This window comes from Desmodus rotundus, chromosome 9 (assembly GCF_022682495.2).
Source record: "Desmodus rotundus isolate HL8 chromosome 9, HLdesRot8A.1, whole genome shotgun sequence".
NCBI classification, from domain to species: Eukaryota; Metazoa; Chordata; class Mammalia; order Chiroptera; family Phyllostomidae; genus Desmodus; species Desmodus rotundus.
The window spans coordinates 47682688-47708961 of record NC_071395.1 but is presented as its reverse complement, the minus strand read 5'-3'; the positions used below and the strand labels follow the sequence as shown (position 1 = coordinate 47708961).

General features: G+C 53.2%; 1 protein-coding gene across 8 annotated transcripts in view; it reads left to right on the top strand.

The window, feature by feature from the left end:
- EPS15L1 (epidermal growth factor receptor pathway substrate 15 like 1) overlaps positions 1-25500 on the top strand; it is a 92554-nt gene extending 67054 nt beyond the window's left edge. For 2 of the 8 annotated variants that reach the window (XM_071219218.1, XM_053910352.1), the window contains exons 21-24: positions 722-804; positions 7650-7782; positions 19600-19805; positions 24885-25499. In XM_071219218.1, the coding sequence (XP_071075319.1) occupies positions 722-804; positions 7650-7782; positions 19600-19805; positions 24885-25031 (569 nt within the window). In that variant the 3' untranslated portion in view covers positions 25032-25499. Of the gene's footprint in view, positions 1-721; positions 805-7649; positions 7783-10051; positions 10100-19599; positions 19806-24884 lie in introns of those variants that run through there. The other 6 variants (XM_053910351.1, XM_045195618.3, XM_053910354.1 and 3 more) reach the window with 6 other exon arrangements.
- Positions 25501-26274: the final 774 nt, after the last annotated feature.

The window sequence follows — 26274 nt, the reverse complement described above, 5'->3', positions numbered from 1 at the left end:
TAATGATTTCATTTCCAAAATTGGTGTGTCCTCAGCGTTTATGTCATTAGTCAGTGATACCCAGACCCTTGCCTGAGGCAGTTCAACCAGAATCCCCCCGGCTGCTCATCTTCCCAAGTAAGTGCTGGCATCTCTCTGGAAAGGAAGCCTAGCAGTAGGAATTAATTCAATAGTAACACCAACATTGTTAGTCCCTCTTTACTCATTCCTCTGTATAAATCTTTGGTTTGTACTTTGGAATTTTTTTGTAAAAGTATCCAAAGTTTCATCAAGGGTACTGGCTTGTACCTAAAGGGAGGGGAGCATTTGAAGACTCCCCCTTGCTTTTGGGAATAGGCCCCACCTGGTCCTGGTGCCTGGCCTGGCAGCTTGCTTGTTGGTTACAGAATTTGGTCTCATAGGTGGACATGGGGTTTACTCCAGGCAAATCACCCTGCCAAAGAGAAAGCTCAACAAAAATCTCTATCCACAGGTGACTGCCTCATATCAATCCTGTGGGTGGTGGGTTACTGTCGAATGGCTCCTTTTTTCCCTCCTACCTCCCCTCCTGAACCAGTGGGACCTCAGGCACCATCCCGTCCAGATGCATGACCCCAGCAAACAAATGTGACCTCCTGAATCTCCTGGGCTGTTGAGTAGTGAGAGTCAACACTTCCCTTTGACCCCAAGAGGCATGTCCTGGGATGTCCTGTAACTCTGCTTCTGTTGGTGATGCTTGCAGGTCCCTTTGGAACTTTAGACCCCTTCGGAAGTGGGTCCTTCAATAGTGCTGAGGGCTTTGCTGACTTCAGCCAGATGTCCAAGGTAAAGCCCCTCCCGTGGAGTACCTGTGCCTCTGCCAGGGTCCGTGTGCCTCTCGTTGTGGTCTTGTCATGGCTGCCAGGCGGAGTTGTTAATGCCACATGTGTATTTCCTTTGTACCTGTCAAACTCTGAAATGTGCCCTCATATGAGGCCGTGAGTCAGCGGACGGCGTCTCAAAAGTGCCTGTGACTGTGGTCAGACCCGTTTCCCTTCCTCAGAGCTAAACTGCCCGAGCCCGCAACCGGGGGCCACAGGCAGGCAGTCGGGAGGTGTCTGGAGAAAGTGGGCTGAGTGTTTGGAGCTGCCTTTGGACAGGACCCCAGAAGGGTTTGGGAAGTGTGAGCTCAATGAATAAATCCACAGGTAAAAACTAAACTGTTTAAGAAAGATGACATTTGTGCCATTGTCAGGCTGGACAGTGTATCTGTGCGGCTCTGGGTCCGGTAACTGACTATGGCCATACCCCAGATGGCATCAGGGTGCTGCCGAAAGGGGTGTGGGGGGAGATGTGGTTAGAGCTGCATCTTTTAATGTAGCACACAATCAGTAGATTATGTTCAAAATGGGCAGATCCAGAACTAACAGCAGAAGCCCATGATTAATGAATTCCAGAAGAAACTGCTAGGAAGTCAAAAACATGGGCCTTGGCAAATGGGAAAGGCAACAGGCTGAGGGTCTTCTGTTCTTTTTATAACACTTAAAAAGTCCCTTGGTTTTAATTATGACATGCATGTGTTTCTTTGATAAGAATTACGGAAAGTGTTAGGCGTTCTCTGTCTTGGCCTTTGGCCTTGAATCCCCTGTTTCGGTCACCCCTGTGTATTCCCCTTGGCAGTCCCTCAAGCAGGTGAGGGGAATGGGTCTCTCAAAGGGAAAGAGCCTCATGCAATACAGCCTACAGCCACAGAGCAGTAGAACCCTGCTTTCTGCATTCATTCCTCCTGCTCCTGCCCATTTACCACTGATCCCTGGGTCTGGAGGTGGCCACAAGCAGAATACATTCCCATTGGATCTTACTTCCTAGTTGGGGAAAGCTGACAGCTAGGTGGTGCAGAGGGGGCTGGAGGGGGAGCTCCTGGAGAATGTGGGAGCCATGCAGCCACAGCAAGGAGCACTCCACTCATCCCTGCTGGTACCCAGACCACGCCAGCTCCTCAGGGCATCCTGCTTGCTTGCTCCATGTTCATTCAACCCTAGGAGCACACAGTTATCTGGGCGCTGAGCGCTTGTGGTTAGCAATGTGTGATTGTGGTATGTAGCTTCCGAGAAGCATTTGAGATTCTGTTTAGGTTTTCAAAGAAGCGCGCGAGCCTAACTGTCAACGTAGCAAATCCAGCTTCTGGAAGAGGCAGAGCTATGTGCCCATCAGCCGCTCCTGGAGGGAGCCCAGAGGTGCTGGTGTTGCAGCCTTTTTTCTTCCAGTGCCTGGAGGGAGTGGCCCTCCATCCCTCATACAGAAACACTGTGACCCTGACAGTTGGGGTGTTGTCTGGGATTGGCCAGAAGGCACCGGGTGCGAGATTGTCCCTCACATTTGCCTGTTGCTTAGTGGCTGTGACTTGTGCCTGCACTCCTTGAGTGGAGCTATGTGCCCTCAGCATCTATCCTGACTTAGTGGATGGGAAAGCATCTCCTGAAATCAGAAAACCTACCACATGGTGGCAGCCATCCCCAAGGATGGGTTTGCGTTGGATTCTTAAGCTGTTGCAGTGGGTCCTGTCCCTGCAGGAGGCGTGCCCCAGAGGCAGAGGGAGTGAGAGCTAGCAGTGGTCCGATCAGGACAAGGATGAACGCACAAGGGATGCCGCTATTTCAAGAAGTCTCTGAGTAGAGGCTATGCGGACTCCCGAGGGCCAAGGCAGGACGGCCAGCCTGGGGGTCCCAATAGCGGACACTGCTACCCCACCCTCCTCCAGGCACACTATGCAGAGACCCCAGAGCCAGGCAGTTCCGAGCCTGGGCCCTTCAGTCTTTCTTCCCATTCCCATTCTAACCTGAAGTTGCACTTTCCCTCTTGAAAGTCCAGTTTCCCGCTCCCTGTTCCCGTGTCCCTATCAGGCTTCACACACACGTGCACCTACGATTCCGCAGCCAGCGCCCCTTCCTGTTGGCAGCGCTGTGTGGGGTGGAGTTGGACGGGGCCGTGGAAAATCTGTCTCCAGTGCCCCATTGTTTTGTTTCCACGATCCCGTCCACTCCTGATCTCGTGCCACTGGTCCTTCCAAATACCAAGCCCTAACCTTGTAGGTCTGTGTTTCCCTTTTGGTTCTCTTTCTGTTTTTCAAGAACATCATGTATATAAATAAAATGCTGAGGGAAACGAAAGTAAAGTGATGAGAGGTGTGTGTTTTTTCTGGGTTTTTTTTTTTTTTTTACTTCTTGTGTTTTTTTACATCGCTTTCCCCCATGTGAGCAGGGTTGTCCACCCTCTGCGTGGCTACAGGAAAGTGGCAGCCAGGTGTGTGCTTCCAGGCGATTCCTGTGGGAGCTCCTCTGGGCTGGCTTTCCTAGCTGAGGGCCCCCAGACCCAAAGAGAGTTTTCTGGACAGTATCAAGCTTATGTTGCCTTGCTTTCAAAACAAATTCCCTGAATAGATTTCAGGGAACATCTGAGAATAAAAACAAACCCCAGCTTAATTATTTCATCCCTCTCTTCTGCAAAAAGGCCATCTATGAAATACTTGGCTGGTTGTGAGCCTGTTTTCAGTTTTTCTTTCTTTTTTTACTAGGTATTTCTATTTAGGGCTTTTTTTTTCTTCTCCAAATACATTTTTTTAGAGCTGCTTTTCTCATAGTAGCTTTCCTGTCTTTTTTGAGCCACTTCACTGTGGGTGTGGGTCAGTCCAGAGAGCTGCTACCGGCTTACTGAAACCCTTCTAAAAATAGTGACTTTCCCTGAAGTCACAGCCGGAGAGGGAACAGTCAGGTTCCAAAGGAGGCTTCTTGGGAAACTTGAAGTTGTGAAAATTGGGATTCGGAAATGACACAGGCTTTTCCGTGTTAGAAGTGATACAACTTGCTGGTGTGGACATCCCAGGCATTTACTGTCAGAACCCTTCCACATGGGAGCGAGCCGCCGGGCTCTGTGTGTGTGCACCAGCGGAGCAGAGAGTCGGCCTGGCCTGTGGCAGCTCCAGCCAGGAGAGTCATTGCAGCACACGGGCCAAGTGGACCAGGGGGCTCTGCACTCAGAGATGGGGGGGTCTGTCCGGAGGGCTTCAGGTGTCCCTTTGCACCGTTTCCCCAGAACTGAGACACTACCAGTACTTGGGACCATGAGTGGGGTCCACCTGGGGGCCTCAGGGCTAGTCATGCTGCCTCTCTGTTCGGGGAATGGTCTCGATGCCTGCCCACCTGTCTCAGGTTGTGGTGGAAGTGTGGGAGCTCCAGGCTGGGGCACATTCTATGACTGACAGAGGCAAAAGCACCAGTGTTCCCTCTCTCTCAGTCTCCTCTGCCCCTACCCCATTGTTCTTTCCCAGACAGCAGACCCTAAACCACCTGTTTTAAAGCTAAGCTTCAGGTCACCACTGCACCCTAGTTCTCTCAGGCTGCCTCCCCCGGGAAAGACTGTGTGGATAACAGGGAGCAGCAGACAAAGTGTCAGGAGCTGATGGGCTGTTTGCAGATTCTGTGGCATCTGAAAGCATTCTCATCACATCCACATCTTTGGCATGATAATAACCATGCTGTCTTTGTGCTGATTTTGTCTGAGAGCCAGTTGAAGTGATAGATACACGACCTTGTGTTTTGGCTGCAGCCCTGTGAGTTAGGGTCCGTCATTGTTGTCATCTTCTCAGATGAGGTGACTGAGGCCTGAGGCTGTTAGTAGGTGGTAGGGCTGGGCTTCCAGACTCCACCCCGACACCTCGTTCTGTAGCCTGTCCAGGTAGACGTTCCAAAAACTTGAGCAGCAGCTTTTGCCAACAGACTCCCTGACTTTCTTATCTAAAAGAACTAGTGACCATAGAGCCTGGGAGAGGAGAGCAACAGCCGTGGAGGAGGGCCCTCCGTGCCCTGCCGCAGCCCTGGCAGCCCCACAGGCCCGGAGCTAGAGTGGTCTTGGGAGAGAAATGAACCTGGGGGAGATGCAGATTCGCATCTTCTCAGGGCCTTCTACCCACTGACGGCTTGGCCTGCTCTACCTCTTGCCTGTATCCACATGTGTCTCCTTCACGCCTGAGGACAGGGACACTCTGCCCAGAATGTGGTCTGAAACCTACCATGGGGGCGCAGGCTGCCAGCAGCCTAGGGCAGGGCCCAGGAGCCCGGGCCCGGGAGGCGGACGTCGTGGGTTCCTACCCTGACTCCCCCACTGAGGTGCCGTGGACTGGCAGGCCGCATCTTCTCTCTGTGCCTCCGTTTACCTGTGTGTAAAACAGAAGTGTTGACAGTGGGACTCCCTCTCCAGGTTGTTGGGAAGATGGTGTGAGAAGATCAGCATAGAGTCTGCGTTTCCTATGCAGGTGGCATCAGAATGTTGGGGGTAGGAACAGGGTGTCCAGTGTGGTCAGCTGAGTGTGCAGAAGCCTCTCCCCTACCTGAGACTAATGGCTGTGACGAGATACCCGAGGCAGAGGAGGCTGAGCCCTTGTCCCTGTGACTGGACCCTGGAGGAGGGGCAGCCGCACAGCACATGGTGGCTGGAGGCAGGCGTTCTTCCCACTCCTCCAGTGATTTGCTGGGTCCAGCTTATCTGACACAGTCCCACCAGTGTGCTTTGTTTTCTGCCCCTAGGCCTGCCCTCCTTGGGGGAGAATTAAAAGTGCCCCTTGTTGCCCCCATTTCCTGCTGTGTAGTCCACCCTGCTCTGCCCCACTGCTCCTCACATTTGCCTTTGAGGAACATGTTAATGACTTTCCCTGTTTCCACTAATTCCCTTTGTTTCTACTGCAGTAATCCGTCCCTGCCGTGGGGCATGTTGACTTCAGGTGGATGTCTGAAACCATGCATAGTACTGGACCCTATAGATCGTGTATGTGTTCCTATAAATACACACCTTTTCATGTAAAGGGAGCGCCTTACAGCTTCTCTTGGTCACATCCGAATTGCCAGCATCACTGCTCTTGTGCTTTGCGGCCGTTGTCAGGTAAAATAAAGCTGACTTGAGCACAAGCACTTGAGACAGCTGCTGAGTGGCGAGCTAGCTAGGGCTTCCTGCAGGGAGCATCTGGAGCGTAGAGACGCCCGACGAAGGGTGCCTCATGCTACTGAGGAAGGTGTACAGTTTAAAACTTAGATGTTGCTTATTTCTGGAATTTTCCATTTAATATTTTCAGACTGCAGTTGACCATGGGTAACAAACTGGAAAGTGAAATGGTAGCTATAGATCTCCTTGCTCTACTTTTTTCTAGTTATTTTCTATTGTAGTAAAAGTGGTGCCCACACCCATAGAAAGTGATCTTCTCCTCTGGGGTGCCCGTCATGAGACACGAGCCGGCCTGTCTGCGGCCACCCATCCATCAGTGGAGGTGTGCTGTGCTGGCACTCGAGGTGGGGGTGCACTCGATGGTCACTGCGGTGGTGGGCTTGGCCAGCTGGCATTGTCCCCATCGCCTGCGCTCACTCGCAGCAGATTTAGAGAAAGGGGCGACTCAAGCTTGCCCTCCAGGCTACCCAGTCAGGTGGGATGGGGCTGGAAGCCTGTTGGCGTGGTGTGCCGATGCGAGTCCTGCGGGCCGTCTACAGACACAGCTGGCAGGAAGGAGTGTCGGGGGAGCTCTGGGAGTGGCACTGAGGTCCAGCCATTCTCTGAGGAAGCAGAGGGATTCCGGTACCAGACTAGGCGGGCTAAGCCCCCTGTGTGCACAGGGGCCTGGAGATGGGGTCCAAGGAGTTCCGGGGACCAGAGAGTCTCAGGAGGAATGGAAAAAGGGAGTCCGCAGGGATGATGCCAAAGAATTAGGTGATGGGGATGGGATGAAGAGTGCTTGGAGGTTACCTGTGGGCTGGGGCAATGCAGTGCTACCTGCCTACCCATGTACCTGTTATCTCTACTCATCTTCCTCCCTACTCACCTACCGGTCATCTCTCCCACCTACCTACCTGCCCAACTACCTGTCACCCTCACTACCATCTACCTGCCTACCTGTCATTTCTGTCTACCTGTCATCTTCATTTAAATACGCCGACCTACCTATCATCTCTACCTATCATCTCCCCACTCACCCACCTGCCCATCTTCCAAGCACAGGTCTTTTGCTGGGGAGACAAGGTCTGATTTGGGTTTGAGGCAGTGGAACGGTTTGCTGGTGAGAGCAGAACTGGCAGAGGCTGGGGAGGGTCCAGGTCAGAGGTGATAAGAGCCCCATAGAGGCAGTCTTGGCCCTGCTGACAGGAGTGGGGGTGGGCCAGGTGTTCAAGTGTGGGCTCTGACCTGAATCACTAGGTGAGCAATGGCCCCTGGGGACACAGAGAGGGTCTGCTGTGCTTCTGACCCTTGCCTGGAGCTGCCTGTTACTGAAGGAAGGGCGTGAAAGTGGGGCATATCTCTGAGGTGTGAGCAGGAGGCTCAGGGGACCCTGGAGTCAGGAAAGATGTCCCCATGCAGGCAAAACGGTGTGTGTGGCAGGGAACACCTCATAACACGAGGCCATCGGGGGACAGGGCTGCTCTCGCCTGCTCTGTGTTCTTGCTGGCGTTCCCCTCACAGCCAGGGGGCCCCAGCTATTGAGGATGGAGCAAAGTGAGGGCTTGTGAGAGACCCCAGGCCCTAGTGGGGGCTGAGCTGCACAATCCCAAGGGTGGGGGCCTCATCAGGCACTTGGTACTCGTACTGGCTCGGTGGGTGTCCGCTGCTCCATGTTAACAGTTATTTTTGCCTCTCTTTCGTGTCCTTTCTTACAGCCCCCACCTTCTGGTCCTTTCACCTCCTCCTTTGGAGGGGCAGGATTCTCCGATGACCCCTTTAAAAGTAAACAGGACACTCCTGCTCTGCCTCCGAAGAAACCTGCTCCTCCACGGCCTAAACCGCCCAGCGGTCAGTACACTTTCTTCTCTCGCCGCCACCCACCCACCCACTGTCATAGGACAGTGGGGGACTGAGGGCCCAGAGTAGAGCTTTGCTGTGAGGTTTGCACACGGAACAAAAGGGTCTCCCCTCTGCCCAGTTGCCTCGGTCCACTCGTGGTGTGTGCTTGGAGCACGCCTCCCACCCCATCCTGTGGGCCAGGCTCTGTTCAGGGCCCAGGATGGTCTCCCAAAAGCCCAGGGCTCAGGGCCCTCCTCGGTGCCAGCAGACGTGCCACACAGCCCCTGGCTGAGCATGTGGTTGGGGCTCTGTGGTCCCTATGGCCTCTTCACCCCACTGAGCTTTTCCCAAGTTGGCTTAGAGTGGTCCAGGGGTATGGACAGCAGCTGAGCCTGCCCCCTCGATCCATTATCTCCAGACTGGTTAAGGACTCACAATGGGACGTCAGAGGTGAGGAGGTCTTCCTTGGCTGCACTTGACAGAGGAGGCTGAATCTCCTCCTTTCCCACTCTGGTGTCTCAGTAGGTGGCTTCCAGCAAGAGGTTTCCTGCAGACCCCACCTTGCCTGGCTGTGGCCGGTGCTGCCGTTTCACTCAGCCTTGGCCCTGGTTCCCTCTGATGATTCTGGAGACTTTTAAGTCATATGTGAGGCCTCTATGTGGCAGTCATAGGCCCACAGGCCAGGCACCAGACTCGAAAGCTGCAGAGGGACTCACTGCAGTTGCCCAGTCCCTTTACCCATCCCACCCCAAGGTCCCTAGCACCCTGGCCAGCACGCATGTTTCATTCCCTGGTCTTCTGGCAAAGTCTCACCCACACTGACTGTAGACTGTGGTGCTCCCTTGGTCCTGCCTCCTGCTCCTTCTCCTTCCCTCCTGAGCCCACTCCTTCCCTTCATTCAGCCCCGGGGGCTCTGCTTTGTGTCGTCATTGCAGCCTCCTGAGTCTGTAGTTCCAAGTGGTCATTGTTCCCAGGCTGCCCATACTTCCTACATGAGATACACTTGGCAGTAGAGACAAACAGAGGACAAGTTATTTTTAAAATGCTGCCATCAGGGCCAAGGCTTTCTCTCAGGAGGACGGGCACCCTGCCTGCAGAGCCCAGTCTGCCCTACGTGTGGATGAGTTGTCAAGAGAAAGTTTGACCATGGGCCTGGTGGATTTATAACAGATTTTCTGTGAGCTGTGAGCAGAAACAGGTGCATAACGAGATCACTTCCGTCAGCCACACATCAAAGGCATTTACCATAACACAGAGGAGGAAAGCAAAAACAACAGAGGAATTCCCTCCCATCTCTGAGAGGCTGCGTGTACCTTAGACAGAGGCAGCAGCTCCTAGGGGACCCTTGAAAACCTCCTGATGGTATAGCCTCGAGCCTCCTCACTCCGTCTCAAAGATAGGAGCCAGTGCACACACATACATAAGTTCTCACACATACGTGCAAGCACACACTTGTATATGTGTGCACATGTTCACATACTGCGTGCACACAGGGGCACATATTCACACGCATCCACCCTTGCGTACGTACAACACAGGTGCGCACCGCAGAGCATTGCAGCAGTTACTGGACCTCGAGGAGGAGCCCCTGCCCTCCCCTGCTGGCAAGTGCGAGCTTCATTCTCAGGGTTCCTTGGAGACTCTCACCCCACCTCCTCCCCTTCCCTGAATCAGTGCTGGCTCTGCATTGAACTTGCCCTCACTGTTCCTTCCCTTGGGTCTACGTCTGTGAGCCTACCCCCTCCCCCATCTTGGCTTCTTTTACTCGTGTGCCATGGACTTAGAGACCAGAGCATGGTGAGCCCCCTGGAGCTGGTTTCAGAGCTCAGCTTTTTAGAGAGCTGTCTATGCCTTGGGACATCTCCCAGGGTCTGAGACTGCCTTTGTTTGTGGCTTTGGGCTGCCACACCCGCACTCTGCCTTGGCCTGTAAGGTGCCCCAGATATCCTGTTCACTTGACTGTTACCTCTCCGGACCCTAGCAGGACCCACCTGAGTCAGGGTAGGCATCGTGATGCCCTTTATTTACCGTGAATGGAAAGGGAACTGAGAGAGACCACCCAAAGTCATGCATAGAGGTGGCAATAAGGGCAGCCCTGGACCTGCTGACCTACCCCCCTGCCGGGCCTCCCGCTCCCATAGACAGATGTGATGAGAATCACACTGTGAGGTTCAAGGTGCTCTGGAAACCCGTCAGCTCATGTGCAGTGTTTACTCTGTGACCGGCCATGATGTGTCTGCGTAGAGGCCTAAATGCCTTGTCTGACCCCCTTACCTAGAAGCGATGGCTGAACAGAGAAGCTCCGCACTATATACGTTCCTCGGTGGTAGGTACATTCCTGTGGTGGTTGTATTTGAGTGCTTCCACTGGCGTTTTGCTGTGATTGCCTACTAACCTCTAACACTAGCTGTGGAACTCGACATCAACCCAGCAGTTGACTTTCTTATGAGCTGCATTTTGGGGCAAATGTCTGGCAATTTGGGGATGCAGAGGAAGGTGTCTGGCCCTTGCTGCTTTTCTGGTCGAGGGAGTTAAGTCCCAACTGCACACCAGTGGAACAAGGAACAAGGTTGCTTAAACCAGGAGCAGCCTGGTAGTTCCCTGGTTTTCACAGGTCGGCGGATGAGTGGAGGGGGAAGTCCTGCTTGAAGCATTCATTATGGAAACACCGGGAGCCCCTCTTGTTCTCTTGGTTGCTTAGGTCCGAGTGTTGGGGGTTTTTTGGGTTTTGTTTCTAAAGAAAAGTAGAATCCAGCAGGTTGAAAGTAAGAGACTGGAATGTGCTTTTCTGCTCTTCTCACTGACTGGACCCTTTCTTGCTTGGCAAGGCCACGTGACCAACAGAAGGGGTGGCCGCCTTCACCTGGGAATGCAGTGTGGGTGTAATCGCACTCAAGGGCCTTCCTGACGCGTGGCAGGGTGGAGGGGTGATCCCAGCATGGCTCCGTGGGGAGGAGGTGCAGTGGGCACCCTGCTCCAGGGCTCTGTGGCCCTGGTGGTTGAGCTGTGGCCCTGTGGACCCAGGAAGATGGACAGTCTAGACTGCCCAGTGATGGTGGTTTTTCTTCCAAACCAAACACACCTTCATACCTGCACTTACAGAAGCCAAGGTGACACCTGCTCTTCCAAACCTCACTGCCCTGCACGTGACATGGGTCTGAGGTCGCCGCTTTCCCGCCTGGGGCTGGCTTGTCCAGGAGGCACAGAGGTTCCTACTGCCTGCCGGTTCTCTGCACCTGGAGTTGGTGCCACACGGACAGGCTAATCTGATGCTGTTCTCCTTAGCCGCTGAGCTGCCTGTGCTGCTAGGTCCCAGGGAGCCGGCTGGATCGGGTTGGTTTCTGGACAGGTGTTGGAGGGAAGCCCTGGGTTCGTGTTGTGGCCCTGCTGTTCATCTCGCTCAGGGGCTTGGGGCAAGTGTCTTTACCTTGCTGAGCCTCAGTTTTCCTGCCTGAGCACAGGACCAACTCTGGCCGAGCAAGTGCCCGTGCGGGTAGAGTACTGGCACAGTGATCAACCACAGTGTGACGTGTGACGCGTATCACCCTGGGTACAGGACCGGGACAGGGGATCCCCCTTCTGTAGGCCTCTTTAACCGGGAGAGACCGGGGGTGCGCTGTATGTGCACAGGGTTTATTAGGGATCCTTTCTCCCCACCAGGCTACAGGTTAGCAAGACCTTTTTGCAGCTGAATAAAGTCAGAGCGTGGTTAGCTGAACTACAAAGAGGGCTCCAGGGGCTTCTCTGGCAAAGCTAAGCATTGCCGCTTGTACAGGACCAAGTGCACGTTTGGGCCTGAGTCATGCATGGTGTTTTGCATGCACTAGCAGCTGCAGTGTTCCCATTCCAGGGTAATTGTTTTTCATTTGTTCTTTTTAGCCTGATTGCAGTTTGACATGCGATAAAAACACATACTTAGATGTCAGCCTATGCAGTCACGGCAGGGGGACCCTGTACCTGGGAGCCTTGCCGAAGTTCCCAGGAGAGAGATCTGGTGTCATACTGTCAACCTGAAATCCTCAATGCTCTCCTGACCCCAGCCAGAAAGTACACCCTTGGGGACCATCATGTCACCCTTTGGGGCTCTCACAGGGCTTTGGCACTGAATTCTCTGTGCCTGAAGGCCTTTTCTAGAAAGGTCTGTCAAGCTATTGAGTAACCAGCAGGTGTCTGTTTGGGGTTGAGAGAATTGGTTTCTTCCAGGCAGATGCAAATCAGACAGCTCCGAAACCTGTCGGTTGGAGTCTGTGCACGCACCTCCCCAGGTAAACAGTGTGTATTTTCTGCAACGGGCAGAGATCGAGATCAGTCAGAACTCACTGCTGAAGAGTTTCTAGGTAAAAGTTGTTGATTTGCAAAGGGAGAAACAGATTTTTTTTCAAGTGCAGGAAATGGCTGTGTGGGTGTCAGTGATTGGGCCTCCTGCCGCACAGCGACAGATAGTGGGACCCTGTGCCCAGCCCCACCCTTGCCACTTCCTGCAAGTGCAGCCCTGCTTTGCGGTTCCTGCAGCACCCGGTGACACCAGCTAGCACGCCTTCACCACTAACCAGCCAGTCACCTTTAACCTCTCCACAATTTAATTGGCCTTTTATTACTGCTAATGGCCTTTTCACCCCCAGAATAAAACCATGCACACACTTAACGAGGTCTTCTTGCTCCTTTCCCACTTCCCATAATCCTTGTGATGAACGTAGGCAAACAAGATACTATTTAACCTGCGTCCTGTGTGATTCAGACAATTCTCAAAAAAAAGAAAAAGAAAGAAAAAAATCATTTTTTCCTGAGAACATCAGTCCACACAGGGTGGCTGGCTGGGAGGGTTTTTGGGGGGTAGTTTTCTGGTTGCCACCCACCCTTGGGCCAGCCCGCCTGCTTGGTGGTCACCTTAGCAATCCCAGGGGGGCTGCCAAGGCAGGACGTGGTCACGGAGGAAGCCCCAAGCACCTGACCGGCACCAGCCGGGTGCGTGCTCAGCTCTCTCCCCGCGCTCTGAGAGGCCAGGACAAGGCGAACCCAGGGTGGTCGTCCTTCACCCACATGGGTCCTGACCTCATGTTTACCACACAAGATCCACTTTTAAAATGGCTTCTCCAGTTGAGCCGTGCGGTTAGCACCTCAGCCTTGAACTTAACTACTTTAATTCCGTTCCCACGATGATTTCAAAGAGATAATCAGTGGGTACCTGTGAAGTCCTAGAATGGGACGAGTGGTTCACTGCCAGCTCTAGAAGCCTGGAAAATTTTGGCACTGTTGGCCAGCCTTTGGAGCCACCTTTCCTGCCCACTGGCGGGGTCTGTGTCAGGCTGGGTGTGACCCCTGAGAAAGTGCTCAAGAGCTGGTGGGACCCTGCTTATGGCAGAGGGAGAAATGTCATTTTACTCTCAGCCTCTTACAAGTAAAGTGCCTGGAGATGGGCTGTTCTTTGGGTGAATTTCTGTTCTGCAAAGCTGGCTGAGTTTGAAAATAGCAGCATTTGCCTATCTTAGCACACACCCACCCTCCTGCGCCCAGAAGGGCGGATTGAGTGGGAGTCGAGTGACACAGTAGTCACCTGTTGTTCAGTGTGGTACAAATGCCCAGGCTTGGGGTCCTGGAGCATGGAAGTCAGGGCACAGCTGGCTCAGCCCTCCGGGATCCTGGGGGAGTCTTAGGGTGGGGGGCAGAGAGCCTAAACTCTCATCCTGTATCTGAGCCTGAGGATGAACAGACAGGAGCCACTGCCCTGCCCTTGGCCTCTCCCCAAACACTGTGGTGCCTTGTGTACCGGCCGCCCTCCCTCCCCCAGCTCCTTGGTTCCAGCTACAGCAAAGTGAGGGGCCAGGAAGCTGCTCCCTGTGCTGCTCCTGCTTTTATCAATGGAGTGAGCTGGTTGCTCATTTTTTCTTGTTTTTTTCACGTTGGAAGCGCTGAGTGAACCCCCCTCCTTACACTGTTGTCAACTGAAAAGCAGCACGTGTGTGACTGATTGGGAGGGAGAGGGTCATGAAGAGAGTGAGAGTTGGGGGCCCCCGTTCTGCCACAGGCTCTCCTGACTCCTGAGCTGCCCCCACAGCAGGAGGACGTTCCCGACAGGCTCTTTACTTTGCCCCGTAGTGCACACATGCCTTCTTACTGCTTCCAGACCTGCCGCGTGGCACCCTGGTGATTTTCTTAAATGTGGGCACAGCGCCTCTCTGCCCGAGCAGAAGCGGCATTCTGGCGGCGTCAGCGTGCCTCTGAGGGAGGAACAAAGGCAGTGGCCCTTGTGGTGCAGACCCAGGGCCCCGCCACCTGGTGCAGCTAGTGTGTCCCCATGTCCCCAAGGCACCTGAGGCCCCAGAGGGTGCAGGCAGGCTGGTAGAGTGTGTCGAAGGTGCATATCAAAGAACAGATATGCTATTTCAAAAAGCAGAACTGTGACACCTGCAGTCTGTACTCTTTTTGTTGTGAAGACTGAGTTGGGATCTGTCGATTCATTTGTGAGTCACGTAGCCCCCTCCCCGTTGTTGCTACAGAACTAATGTAGCCTGTGCCGCGTTTCTTATAAATAGTAGCCTTCCCTGGAAACCTCGAAAACCGTAGTTCTCACTCCAAAGGGTATTTGTCTTTGGAGGACCTGGAGTATGGCTACTTTGCCCCATTTTTCCCTTTTCCCTCTGACACTGGTGACCCCACACCTACCGGGCTTCTCACCCAGTGAGATTTCCATGGCCTCTGAGCACCCCAGATGCCTCCCAGAGGATGGGAAACACCAGTTGTGGGGGAGCCTGGTAGATAATAGTAAATATTTGTTCAGCTTTTCTCAACAATTCAGAACCAAACCTCATCCTGTTCCCTTCAATGCATTAAGCAGATTTTCTTAAAATTTGGTAAATATTTTTAGTGGAAAATCTCAATGCTCTGATGGTGGGACCTCAGATTTTATCTGCAGGGCTGTGCTACTTGGCACGGCTTTGATCTGCCGCTCGCCTTCTCCTCGAATGTGCAGCAGTGAGCGCAGGGCTGTGTCTGCAGGACTCCTCGCCCGCAGGCCGGTGGGACGGTCCTGTGTGTCCTCGCCCTCCATGGCCCCCGTCGTGGGAGCCAGAGGCAACATGCATGCGTGTGGGTGAAAAGCAGTCTTTGCCAGTAAAAAGTTCTCTAAGTGATCATGCATTCGAAGGGTGCTCTGGACAGCCTGGTTCTCTTCCTATCCCACCCCTCCCCAGCCACAGCCCCCAGGGTAGGGTGACTCTGAGAAGCCTGGTGGTTGTGCGGGCGTCCCTTGTTGTACAGGATGCGTGACAGTTCTGTGAGGGTCCCCTGTGGGATGGGTGACAAGTCGTGGGGGACTCCCGGCTTGTGTAGGACGTGTGGCAGTTGTGTGGTGTCCCGTGTTGTGTAGGGCGAGTGATGGCGGAGTGGACATCCCAGGCAGGCGCACACAGCAGCAGTGAGAACGTGCTTTGTTGTGTGGGTGAGAGCTGAGGTGGGGCAGCCGTCCTGACCACGGACCTTTGTTTTTTATTTTTTTATTTCGTTCTGTTGTTTTTGTTTTTATCTCTCATCTACAGAACTGCATATTTCAACTCCCGTCCTGAATTTTATAAATAGAACCCAGCAAGTAAGTGTCTGGTTGGAATGACTATACTCATTCACTCTCACGTGTATTTGTGATATTTTTATTAATCAGATTTGTTGAGACCCTAAATCATCCAAAACCTCTCACTCTCCTCCTCAGTTAAAAATTTCGAAGAAGAGAGCATGCCTTCTTTCAGAGTTCTCAGTGCTCACATGTTTTTGAAGCTTGGTGGGGGCGTGTGTACTTGTGTTCCGTTGTTTTTCCATGCCCCGGCTCTCAGGGGCCCTTCCTGGCCAGGGTTTCCTGAAAAGCATGTTGGGAAAAGCAGACCCACAAGTTTTGCTGCCAGCAGCTCACTCTGCAGTCACTGCGCCGGTCCTGGCCACTCGGCCGATCCTGGCTCTGGGGGCTCTCTGGCCTCGAGAAGTTAAGAGATAGAAGAATTAGAGACATTTCTATCAGGGTGGAGCCGGCCACCAAGTTTTTTTTAACAGCACACACACTGTGGTAAACCATCGGGTTCATATTGTTTTTGCTGAAGGCAGTCCTATGTGCGGTTTCGGTGCACCGCTTGGGTAACTGTTGAAACTGCTGCGGTTTGAAATAAGCCCTATTTTGCCTTCTCTTCAATCTTGCGTCCCTCTCCTCTTGTTCACGAAAACTACCGTGAGTGTTGGAGAATCCCAGCGGGTGCCGGGTCAGCAGCTTGCAGCCCCCAGGGGGTCTCTCTTTCGTTTGACTTCAGTCACCGCCCTCTGCTCCCCCGAGGGATGGGTGGTTCCCTGGGCAGAAATCTAGGAATGTGACACCAAACCATGCGTGCCAGGCATCGTCCTGGGTAGCTTTTATACCAGTTTTCAGAAGATTTTTGTTCTCTGAAACATGCCTCGGTCATGGACCCTTCCTCGTGGTACCTGGAACCGTAAAAAGGCATAAAAACTACGTAGTGAGTTTGCTCAGGGATGTGGAAGCAAATTAAAGTTACTCTGTCACGTTTGAGATAAGCTACACACCTCAGAAAATCAGAAAAACAATTAAGGAGTTAGCAGAAGTGGTTACCTAAAAGCAGGAACCAGACCCAGAATTGTTTTAAAAGTACAGTGGCTAAAAATAGTGGGGATGCAGAGAGGGAAGTTTGGACTCTGGGCTGTCCTGCCGTGCATCCTCCGAAGAACGCCTCTGGTCACAAGCAGAGTGTCAACCAAACTGCGAACACCCCCCGATTTTGCAAGCGTCCTATACAATAATAATTCATCCTTATGCTGAAGCACAAAAACAGACAACCGAGAAAAAACCGTTGTTTTTTTTCCCCTTCTGAAAACAAGAGCAGTTGATGTGCCCTGGTTTCATGTTAACACAGTCATGATTTCTAAATAACAACGGTCTCAGCAACAGCAAAACCGGGCATGGGCAATTCTCGATGTGAATGATGCTTTTCATCTCCCCATTATCTCTTTGCTCGTCAGAAACCTCAGTTTCAAACGCCAGCAGGCTGGATTCTTTAATACCACTCCCTACCCCTCCCACCCTACCACCAATGCAATTAAAAAAAAAAAACAACAACAAAAACAAAAACCAAACTGGGGAGAAAGTTCTTAATTGAAAAGAAGGAAAACACAGAAGTGAGTGATGGACTTGACCACTCAGACTCCTGGCTGGGTTGGCTGACCTCTTCAGTCCACTCAGGCATCTGGCCTTTGTGATCAGCTGCCTGCTGGACTTGCTGCTGGGACCAGGGGCTGTGCCCTGCCCTGGGGCTCTCATCCTGTCTCTAGCAATGTCCTACTTTTTCCTCTGTTAGAATTCTGTTTGGTCCATGATCATTTTAGCTTTCGGTAAAAAATTAGCCTGAGAGTGCAGCAGTGACTGTTGCTCTTTCTTGCAAAGCAGGGAGGCCAGATCCCCTTTATATCCTCCTCGATCCTCAGAGCTGTTGCCCCAAAGGGCCTTGAGTTCCTCGGAGGGTCCCGCGGAGCCTGTGTGGTGGAGTCTGGCCCATGTGTACCCCGGAGGCTGGCTGTCCGGCCCCAGGGATAGAGCAGGATTTACTGAGACCCGAAGTTTGCTGAGCTCCACCACTCACATGGAACTGACCCTGGGGGACCCTTGGGTGTGCTGGAGGCTGGACCAGCACAGAAATCAGTGTCATGGAAGGTGGCCAGAGCAATGGTGGAGCCTGCAGGGGAGGACTGAGCCATGGAGAGGTGAGAGAGAGACTAGCCGAGCTGGGTGGCGCAGGGCAGTCAGGACAGTGGAAGTGGCTATGGAAGGGAGATCAGGGGTGGCCAGGCCACGAGATCAGCATTTGTCTCCTCTGGGACCCAAGCCTGTGTCCACATCCCTCTGGGCCCACAGAGGGCACCCCTGCCTGTGGGCTTGGGGGTCCTCACTCACACTGGCACAGTATACAGGTGAGAGCTGGTATACAGGTGAGAGGGGCCCAGTAGTGGCTGTAGGTTCTCCAGGACACGCATGCACGCACACACACAAAACCTCCCAGCGTGCTTTGCATGAGAACGCTTTTGTCTAGCCGTCATCAAGCTGATGACGGTGCCAAGTGATGACAAAGCCAAGTGATGGTGCCACCACTTGGGCTTTGGCACTTTCACCAAGGCAGTTCTTTGGGGCTTTAGGACTTCTGAGCCAGCCACCCCACAAGAGGGCCTTCTGTGTATCCTCTCCTGGGGGTGACACCTGCCATCCTCACATGTGGCACTGCTCTGCAGTGAGGAAGGAGTGCAGAGGGTGGGAGGAGCCTAGATGGGAGCGGGGACAGGGAACTCTGCAGACACTGGTTGGGGGTCCTGGGGAGTGGCCTAAGGGGAGGATGCCTACGTGTGCCTGAGCACCTCTGGCAGAGCAGGGCTGCAGTTGGGGTCCTCAGTTTCCTTTGGGGGATAGCAGGGTGCCCAGCAGGTCTGACTTCCAGACGGTGGAGCTGCACTGGCCTGGCTCCAACCCAGGGGCCTGGAGCATCCCTCAGTCTCTCAGAAGGGCCTGATCACATGAGGCTTGCTTACTGCCTGCCAGGCATCAGGGCTAAACATCTTCTCCATGCCAGGGGGGATGCACAGTTTTTTTGGTAAAAGGCCAGATAATCAATATTTTCAGCCTTGCAGGCCTTAACGTTCTGCGTCCCAAGTGCCCAGCTCTGTTGTAGATGAAAGCAGCACAGGGGACTGTGAGCACATTGGCACAGCTCACTGGCATTGGGGGGTTCAGGGAGAAGGAGGTGCTGCTTGGGCCCTGGAGAGCTGTCGGGGTGAGATCAGGCAGAGTCCAGTGTGAGCTGTAGGGGCCTTTGTCATGGTGCAGGGTGAGGTGCATGCGCCCCACTGTTGAATAAAGCTTTGTGCATTGTGTTCCTGCTATTTGCAATAACCTGGCCCACAGATCTGGCAAATCCTGGAGTCTCCCGTTGCCAAACGGGCATGGAGAGGCGTCCGATTCCTCATTGAACTTTCTGGCAGGATGGCAGGACTTGTTGGCAGAAGCCACCTGTCCTTAAGCCGCACCGCCCCCCCCCCCCCCCCCAGCCACTGTCTCACAACCTTATTTCCCTCTAGTGCTAAACACCTCTCTCTCGGCCCTGTTGGGTTCGCCCTTGCTGGGATCCAGGTATCCTAGAACCATTCTCTTGGCAAGAGCTCAGAAAGATCCAAACCCTGTCCTTTAGAGTCACCAGTACCAACGGGACAGGAGCAGGAGCTGAAAAACAATTTACACCCCAGGGCAGCACGGCTGGAGGGGTGGGCAGGGGTGGTGTCTGTCTGGTGAGGGCGAGCTGTCTCCAGACCCTCACAGCTACACCGAAGTGTGGAGTGAGTCCCCCCTTCATTGTAAACACCCCGCACCTTTTTGTTGTTGGAAGCTTGCCATGTGTTTTTGTGCTCGGCCATGATTGTTTTTGTTTTTACTCAGCGTGATAGTAAATGTTGCCGCACTGAAATGAATCACTTTGGAACATTCCCGTGTGCAAACTTTTCAAGGACTATACATTTTAACTGCTGTGGGTGGGGAGGGAAGGGGATCGTCTGACGTGGTTTTCTGGTATCACCCACAAACTGTTAACCTTGGATAGAGCAAGAGACCAGCCATTCCCCCACCCTTTGGGCTCGTCCCATGAGTGGCATTCCAGATCTTTCCAAAAAGGGGAAAAGATGTCCCAGTGGGCGCTTACCCCCCAGCCTCCTCAGTCAGGACTCTGTTCTGTCTGTGGTCAGTAACTTGCATTTCTTTTTTTTTTTTTTTTCTCCTTTTTTTCTTTCTCCTAAACTTTCCAGGTAAAAGTACACCTGTAAGCCAGCTCGGTTCTGCAGACTTTCCCGACTCCCCCGATCCATTCCAGCCACTCGGGGCTGACAGCAGCGACCCGTTCCAAAACAAAAGGGGGTTTGGGGACCCGTTTAGTGGAAAAGATCCATTTGCTCCCTCCTCTTCAGCTAAGCCTTCTAAAGCCTCCTCCCTGGGCTTTGCAGACTTCACCTCTGTAAGTTGAGTTCTCCACCTCCATGCCCCTCCTCCCCTCCGCTTGCAGTTTCTTTGGGGCTGTGTTTTTGGCTTACATCTCCTGGTACTTCATGCCATCGCTCATGTTATTTATTCTGTTCTGCTGCTTTCTGTAAGGAAAAAAAAAAAGTGTTTCTCAAATAAAAAGGCACCGTGGCTTTGATACTCTGTGATGAGGGCACATGTCCTGGTATGGTGGCCGAATCTGGTGGCTGCATCTGTCTGTCCCTGCCTGCCCCTTTCCTGGTCAGCTGTGGGTTTTTTCTCTCGTCCGGAGGTGCTTGTGTTCATTGATTTTTGGAAGCCGAGATGTCAGACACTTCCAAAGTATAAAAACAGAATTGCTAAAGTTATTACACTAGGGTCTTGCTGTCCCCAAAATGTCTTTGTACAAGAGTTCTAACTGTCCCACCTTAGTGCATTTGGTATAGCAATTACAAAATGAAGGACCCAGGTGGCATGCAGAAAGAAGAGCAATTTGGTTTTTCAAAAACTTTTATTTTTGTTACTAGCTCTGACAAAAAGAGAAATACAACCACTCTGAAACTCTGCCCTTTTGCAAAAAAAACAAACACAAAAACACCCAAATCCTCAAAAAGCCATGTAACAAATTCAGGTGCCTTTTCAGAAGCTCATCCTGGTATTTTGTAAGTCTGGCTCTGTTTCTTGGTGTGAAAAAAATTCCAGCTTCTAAAACGCTGTCACTTTAGGGCATTTTCAGCACCCTCATCAGTGCCCAACACCTCGTTCTCAGAGAGTCTCAGAGTTTGTCTTCCCAGAATTGGTTTCACTGTCTGTTGTGCACCCATGTTTAAAAAAAAAAAAAAGTTTTCTTCGTTTTCATTTGCCAAGTACCTTACTTCCTGGTTAGGTGTGACATGCATTATTTATAGATGCTTTGACTCCTAGAATATCCTTCTTAAAACAAGCTCTGCCGTCCGTAGCTGTGCCCCATGAACACTTGATTCATTTCAGATCCCCCTCGCGCCCAGCTATCCTGTGGCGTATTGAAGCTGCCCAAGACGCTGTTCTGTTCCTGGCTCTTGGTGACCTGTAAATATTTTACAGCTGCAGTTAGCTCGGTTTTGTTGACAGGTCGTGCACACTGTGGATGTGTACAAATGGAGACATTGTTAATAAAAGCCAGGAACAAAACCCGCTTTATCTGTAGTTTCTTGAATAGCACCACGTTTGTTTTTTTGGCGGAAAAAAATATTAAATGCTGATGAAAAACATAGAGCCGTTCACGCATGACTCAGGCACTTTGGGGCAGGGCGGCGAGGTGAGTGGATTTGAACGGCAATTTGAAGAAATGACTGTTCTCTTTCTGAAATGCACAGATCTGTTTCCTGTGGCCCCTCTGCCCCCCTCCCGGTGGCTGGTTTTTGGAAAACATTTAAAAACACACCCACCCAAAGTTTCAAGCTGTCATTTGGCTCTACACTCCTGATTATTCTAGAATAGTTGGTAACTTTGATTTTAAAACACTCCGGGTATTTAATCACCCTCATTTCTAGGCAGGGACTCTGACTTTGCCCATTTGGGTTTGGAGCCCTGTTTTCTGTTTAAAATCACCTTTCCTGCTTGAGGTGCCCCAGTTTTTCCAGAGGAAATCTGGAACTCAGTGAGATTTGGCCCCTTCTGATCGGATGGGGTGGAGGAGAGGCAGGACACCTAACTGGTTTGGTTTGTCCCCCCACCCACCCCCCCGTCATACCATAGTCCAAACACATGGTCAACACTTGCATTTTCATGGCATCTGGGGGTTCAGCCCATCAGCCAGTGGTTTTAGGGTTCACTGGACCTTGATTTGTGCAAACTCAAAAAAGGCCAAAGTCGGTTTCTCTGGTTTGTGTATTGTAGCTCCCCCAGTAATACCAAGGGGTCTCTAACTGCCCAGCAGACTGGCAGCGGGACTTTCAGATCGGGTGTTCTGAGTGCCGCCAGACGTGGTTACCTGTGCAGAGGCAGCTTGCTGTGCGCTGGAGTTCAGACGCCAGTGTCACACACACACACAGTCCCCCTTTGGCGCCCTGCCCTGGAACCCTCTTAATTTACGAGCCCCAAGTTTCCTTCAATGGGTTACTTGTGCTCGTTCGTGGGAAACCTCTCTGGGATTTCTTTAAAAACCAGCCTTTCTGTCTCAGGCAAATGTGTTTATTAGCAAGTAGTATTTATAGGAAAATGGCCCTTTTTTCCGGAAGTCTTCATTGAGAGCAGAGCAAAGGTCCGATGGGATAAACTTTGTGTTGTGGAGTGAGGTGGATGCAATTTCAACATCAGAATAAGTGAGTTGATGGGAGGAAGCCAGAAGTGTCCCCTCAGGTGATGTGGTAGCAGTGCCATTAGATGTCTCAGGGTGCAAGTGCTGTCCCCAGTGAGGAAGGGCGTCCAGGCTTCCTGTGAGGAGTCCTCTGAATGGCTGATCAATAAACACCCTGAGCAGGTGCCCTCAGGCAGGAGTCGTGGCAGGGCAGCACCCTCGTGCCCCGCCGCATCTCAGCCCCATGACGGCACAAGAGCAATGAAGAGATCAGAGCTGCCCACGGCACCCCAGAGTCTGGCCCATCGTGTGACAGACCCCTTCAGGTCAGAGGACTAGCAAATGGCCTCGTCTAGGTGTTTCCAGCAGGGCCCGGAAAGGATTGTCAGCTGGTTTGAGACAGAGACCCCTTCCTCCAGCCTTCTATCGCTGTCACAGCCCCCGGAGCTTCTCCAGTGTGTGTAAACCACATGCTTCTGCAGGTCTCCACATGGGGGCCTATGCTGGCCTCGAACCCGTTCACTCAGAAGGCTTCTGGGATGTTCCTATCAGCATGTTTCATTTGAAAAGGTAGACCCTTGAGCAGGTGGCTGTTCTGAGACTTGGGCTGAGCAGGGACCATGGTGTGCCCTCAGCCCATCACTTGACCCCTCCGGGCCTTGAGTCCAGGCTTTGACCCATACAACCCATGTCATTACTCTTCAGGCTCCACCCACCCCTGCTTCGGGCAGGCGGAGGCCAGGGGCCCTGTCGTCAGATCCGTGCCCTCTCAGCCATCAGCAGCAGCCTGGAGTCATTTCCACCAGCGCTTATTGTTTTTTCCTTGTTTTTCTCCTGTGGAGGTGTTGGAAAATTCCCCACAGAGTGCAGGAGGTGATGGGGCTTATCTGCGACCAGTGGTGGGAACATGCGGGGCGGGGATCGGTTTTCAGGGAGGCCCATTCAACCTCCGAGCATTTTTCTGGGCAGTTTCTCTAAGAAACAAGACTCAGCCTTTCCTCCCAGGACAGTGCTTCATGCTGACTCCTGAGACCAGATGGGAAGAAGCCTCCTGAGCTGCCCCACCTCTGCCTCCAGGCCACCTCTGCTCCAGACTAGGCTCCCTCCACCCACCCCACCCCGATTCCCTGCCCAGCTCCCCCACCATCTGGCCCCATCTCACTCCCACACCAGCCATGGAACGATGAAACGTTCAAAACTGCCAACTCGATCTCCCCACTCGCTGGCCCAGGGAGCTTCCAAGGGGAACTCTCAGCTCCTTTATGGGGCCTACAAGCCCATTTCAGTCCAGCATCTCCCACCCCACCCTCAGTTCTGGCAGCGCCAGGGTTGGGTGCTTGGTCCCTCCATACCCAGAGCTGCAGATAGACCCTGGAGGCTGGGGTACCTTTCTGTACCCCAGATCTTCCTGCAGTGACAGCTGACAGCTCCCCCTTGAACCAGGGAGAGTCCAGGATGCTGAGGACTTGGGCTCTGCCATCATAGGCCTTGGTGTTTCCATCTGTCTCAGGACCCCACCTGCTGGGCTGTCACTGGGACTCACTGTGTGGACTCCGTGTGGGAAGAAGCAGCTGTGAATCCCCGCCACACTTCCTTTTCCCAGTGCCCAGGTGGGACCTCCACAAGCGCCTCCACAGCAGCCTGTGTTGGACTGGGACTGTCTCTGCACTGTGCGCACCTGTCAGAGGGCAGCCTGCCTCTTTGTCTCTGCTGTCACCCAGAGCTTGGTGCTGAGAACAGAGGTGTTGGCTGAGGGAGGCCAGGGCCCTGGACAGGACTCGTCTTTGCTTGCATGTCTGGGTCCACGGGGCCAAAGGTGTCCCACCAGGAGGCGCCGTGGAGTGACTGAGGACCTTGGGGGAACCACGCGGGAAGTAGAGCATGTGAGATCTGGCTCTTCCTTCTTTAAAGCGAAGGGACCTCAGGCGAAGGTGGTTTGAAATCACCTATCTCAGGATCAAAACCATTTTCTCCCTTGTTTGAAAAAATAATTTTTAAAAATATTGAACCTTTCGGAGAAGGACCCCGACAGTGAACACCGCATGGACTGAATGGCAGCGTAAATGCCAGGGCACATCCGGAGCGAGCTGGAGCGAGGCTGGGCTGGAGGAGACGCTGCATTTCAAGACTTATCCCATAGTTTTGGCCTCCAGACCCCTTTACACATTTGGGATTGGAGATCTGTTCCAGCCCTGCTCTACAGTCCCAGCACCTGTCACCCACCAGCGTCAGCAGCCTGCCATCAAGGCCCCAGGCCTTATGGGGGCGCCATCCTAGCTCCTCAGAGTTTAGCTGACCTCTGCCCCTAGCTGCTTTCACACGCCCCGCCAATCCTGAGAGGAGGCCGAGCTGGGGCTTCCACCACGCTCACGTGGCCACATAGACTCAGCCCTGGGGGACACCGGGGTTCTCTCAGTGCCCCATGCTGTTGTGTCGTGTTACCTTCTTCAGCTTGCTGCAGGGGACAGGTGGCTAGTTTCTCTGAGGTCCAAGGTGGTGGTTAAGGTCAGACTCAGCCCTGCTTTTCCATGCATGTGACCCCTCCCAGACTGGGTGTCAGGTCTGGGGCGTGCATGTCCCCACCCCACCCCCAACCAAGATACAGGCTTCTGGCTTTTTCTGGTTTTTCACCCTGGCCACCGTGCATCCCAGCATTACGTGCAGCTCCCTGTGCCCTGCCTGCCTTTGACAGGACTTGTCCAGGTCCCCGCCCCTGCCCCCCCCCCCATACCTCCCCCTCAGTGGGTGGCTGCAGCTCCCAGGCCATGTAACCCAACCTTCCTTTTTCCTTTGCAGTTTGGCAATGAGGAGCAGCAGCTGGCATGGGCCAAGCGGGAAAGTGAGAAGGCGGAGCAGGAGAGGCTGGCGCGGCTGCGGCGGCAGGAGCAGGAGGACCTGGAGCTGGCCATTGCTCTCAGCAAGGCCGACATGCCCGCCGCCTAGGCGAGGGCCACCGAGCACGTGCGCAGGGGCAGGACCGCCATGGGGGCGGGTTTCCAAAAGGAGAAAACTCCGAAGTCTGTATATACACACATACACACTCAGTGGTCCCCGTTTCACGTTGTGACATGTGACAGCCACTCTGAGGTCAAGGACTCGCTGGTCAGAGGGCCTCAGGCTCTGGGTGGCTCATCCCAGGTGAGGAAATGTGACTCACCCTGCAGAGAGGCCTGGAAAGGCACAGGCCACCGCCACCTCCACCACCTCTCCACTGTGACATCCCTGTCTGGTGACAGTGCCCCACCTGGAAGGAGCAGAGGGAGCGTGCGGCATCTCCTGGCCTTCCATCCTCTGCTCATAGCTGCTTCGGTACCAGTGCCAGGGCGCACCCAGCCTGCCGCCTCCCCAACCCGAGACAGACACCTGCGATGTATGCATTCATTGTATAAAAATTAAGTTTGAATGATTAATATAAAATATTTTAATACAAAACAGAAGAATCTCTTTTTCCTTTTTATTTAAACGTTGTTTTCCTTGTAGTAATGTTTGCCTGCCTCTGATGTCACAGAGGCAGGCCAGCCCCACGGTGACTTGGAAAACCAGGCTGGGGGCTTCTGTTTAAGTCATGTTTGAGCAGATTCTGGGACCACAGAGAAAGCCAATTTGGGAAGTTTTCATGGGTGCCCTGTCCCCACAGGATGCAGCCCTTGGTCGCCCTGCTGCTGTTGGAAGAGGTTCCCACAGTTCACGGAGGCCCGACATGGGGGGCAGGGCTGTGGGGCAGTCTTCACGGCCTGCACTCAGGAATCTGGAGACCGGGAGAGCTTCCCATTAGGACTCAGCAGTATTCCCCTAGAACATTCCAGAAGATTGGACAGAACTGTTGGGGTGACCTGAGGACATGCTGTGGACATTGCAGATCTGCCCCTGCTCTGCTTTTCCCTGTCCCCAGGCAGACCAGCCAGCTTCTCTCAGACAAAAACAATAAAGACTTGAGTCTGAGTGACCCGAGCCTGGCCTTGGGACAACCTTTACCCAGAGACCCCGAGACTGCAAAAAGAGGGCGACGTGCCAACCCCGGGACTAAACAGGCCCAGAACATGCCAGAATCAGCCTTTACTAGAGATCGGGGCACAACCCATCTGGTCCAGTTAGACCCCAGAAACCCTTTTGTGAAGGGCCTTCTCAGTGTGCTCTGAGTCTGGGTCCCAGTCCCTGCTTCGTCCCCTTCCTTCCCCAGCTGGGG